Source organism: Anarrhichthys ocellatus, unplaced genomic scaffold, assembly GCF_004355925.1.
Source record: "Anarrhichthys ocellatus isolate YVR2014 unplaced genomic scaffold, GSC_Weel_1.0 scaffold3751, whole genome shotgun sequence".
NCBI classification, from domain to species: domain Eukaryota; kingdom Metazoa; phylum Chordata; class Actinopteri; order Perciformes; family Anarhichadidae; genus Anarrhichthys; species Anarrhichthys ocellatus.
In genome coordinates, this window is record NW_022283725.1 from 3,215 (window position 1) to 5,279 (window position 2,065).

Sequence of the window (2,065 nt, forward strand, 5' to 3'; positions counted from 1 at the left end):
CCCAACTCTTTCAGTGGCCAATCAGATCTTAGTTTGAATTGCTTGGTAGATTGCAGATGATAGCGAAGTTTATTCTAAGGTGAAACGGACATGAATTGTACTCGGATGTGTGTATCCTCTAAATGTACTGTAAACACACAGTTTTCAGTGTTTACAGACATTGTTAAGATTGTACTATTCTAAATATACCATGTCTTTTAAGAACAATGTCTTTTTTCCATCTTTGAAACTTAAAGTGAGGTTTAATTGTTGTACAATGTAGCACAAATGGGAGTTACACTTGCATCTCTAAACTGATAATGAAAAATTGTATGCAAACTAAATGTTTTTATTTTTAATAAATTGTTATTAAGATATGGATATAATGGTGTTTGTTTTTTCCCCTGCAAACATTTTTTGTTTTATTGTTTGAAGTGTCAGCTGACATGGTAAAGTAGAAAATGCAAAACTCTTAAAAGTGTTCTGTTGAAGAGTTAAAAAGGAGTAAATTGAAAATAAGGTGTTGGGTAAGAATTACACTAAGAGAGTAAATATGTTTTAACACTGCAGGAGTCAGTTAAACATCAACACTGTATTTAGAGTAATTTCTTAAACACTTGGTGTCAAGTAGGTCCAACACTCATGAAGAGTAACTTAGAGTTAATTTTGATTAACACTCAAAAAGACCAAGTGTCAAATTTAAATAACACTACGAGTGCTATTTACATCATAGTGTCAAATTTGAGTAACACTTCTCAGTGTAGTGTAGTGTAAAATATTAACTCTAACCAGAGTTAAATTGACTCTAAAAATGTAACACTATGTCCAGTGTAGCTTTAACACTCTGTAGATGGGCACCATATGTTCACTGAATCAGTTAAAATTGACTCTTTAAGTGTTTCATTGACACTGTCGATTTTACTGTGTACATTTATATTGAATATTGTATGAAATAGAAAAAAGAATTCAGCTGCAATTCAGCAGCATCTTAATAAAATCGTGTTTTTTATGGTTATAAAAAATAAATGATCCATTTGAGTTCAGTCAGTATGTATAACAAGGTATTAATAATAAGTGAAAGTTTGAATTAACTTTAAGATCATACTTGAAAATATGAAAAATACACAACTGTAAAAACATTATAATCCAACTTTATTCAAACTTGTTTGTACAAAAAGAATTTAGTCCGTAAACAAATAAACAGGAAGTGATTCTTCACATGCGACAGGTGTCGTGAAATGCCTCCAGGGTCCTAAAGTCCCTCCATGTTGGAGGAAGTCCGTCCTGCAGGAAACGACCACAGCGCTGACAGGAAGACTGGAAGAGTTTAATGTAGCTCCGCAACCAGGTCTACAGAGAGACAAGACAGGTAGAGTTTAATGTAGCTCCGCAACCAGGTCTACAGGTCACCATAAAGGACCTGACCACCACGTCGGGCATCTGAGGTAGATGTCTCACCATAAAGGACCCGACCACAGACAGACAGACAGGTAGGTGTCTCACCATAAAGGACCTGGCCACAGACAGAGACAGGTAGGTGTCTCACCATAAAGGACCTGACCACAGACAGGTGTCTCACCATAAAGGACCTGACCACAGACAGACAGACAGGTGTCTCACCATAAAGGACCTGACCACCACGTCGGGCATCTGAGGCAGCTGGTAGTGTAGCAGGGCGGTGGAGGCGTGGTCAGTTACCTAGCAACAACACAACCAGTCAGAGCGCTGCACACTCAGTTCAGGAATTCAGGTGAGAATGGGGGAATCTTACCTTTTGGAACACCTGGTACTGAGACTTTGTCCAGATGTCCAGCTAAGGAAGACAGACAAGTGAATATGGAGATACACTGGTATCAAGGGTTACCTCTCTGGTAAATTTGACCTTTGACCTTGTCCCACCTTTCCATCCTCATTGTAAACATTTTCGTTAAATCCTCGTACGACGGTTCTATCAATGAACAGGGAACGCATGACAACGATCGCCTTCAACACCTTCCCCAGGGTCACCTGAGAGGGAGACACACCCGTTAACCTGGTCTAAACACACCCGCTAACCTGGTCTGAAACACACCCGCTAACCTGGTCT

General features: G+C 38.9%; 1 protein-coding gene across 1 annotated transcript; it reads right to left on the minus strand.

Annotated features, from left to right (window-relative positions):
* Nucleotides 1-351: 351 nt before the first annotated feature.
* Nucleotides 352-2,059, minus strand: LOC116379126 (mediator of RNA polymerase II transcription subunit 27). Its single transcript, XM_031841054.1, has 4 exons — nt 1,879-2,059; nt 1,751-1,792; nt 1,600-1,677; nt 352-1,329 (listed from the first exon to the last, which is right to left on the minus strand). Exons 1-4 carry the CDS (start codon nt 1,948-1,950, stop codon nt 1,195-1,197), a joined length of 327 nt encoding a protein of 108 aa, XP_031696914.1. The 5' UTR covers nt 1,951-2,059; the 3' UTR covers nt 352-1,194.
* Between the last annotated feature and the right edge of the window lie 6 nt (nt 2,060-2,065).

Bases quoted from the DNA above. Each gene is read 5' to 3' on its own strand.
- LOC116379126 (XM_031841054.1), bottom strand. From the start codon at position 1,950: ATGCGTTCCCTGTTCATTGATAGAACCGTCGTACGAGGATTTAACGAA. The intron at 1,678-1,750 runs GTAAGATTCCCC...TGTTGTTGCTAG, and splicing joins AGTACCAGGTGTTCCAAAAG to GTAACTGACCACGCCTCCAC. The intron at 1,330-1,599 runs GTGAGACACCTG...GTCTCTCTGTAG, and splicing joins TGGTGGTCAGGTCCTTTATG to ACCTGGTTGCGGAGCTACAT.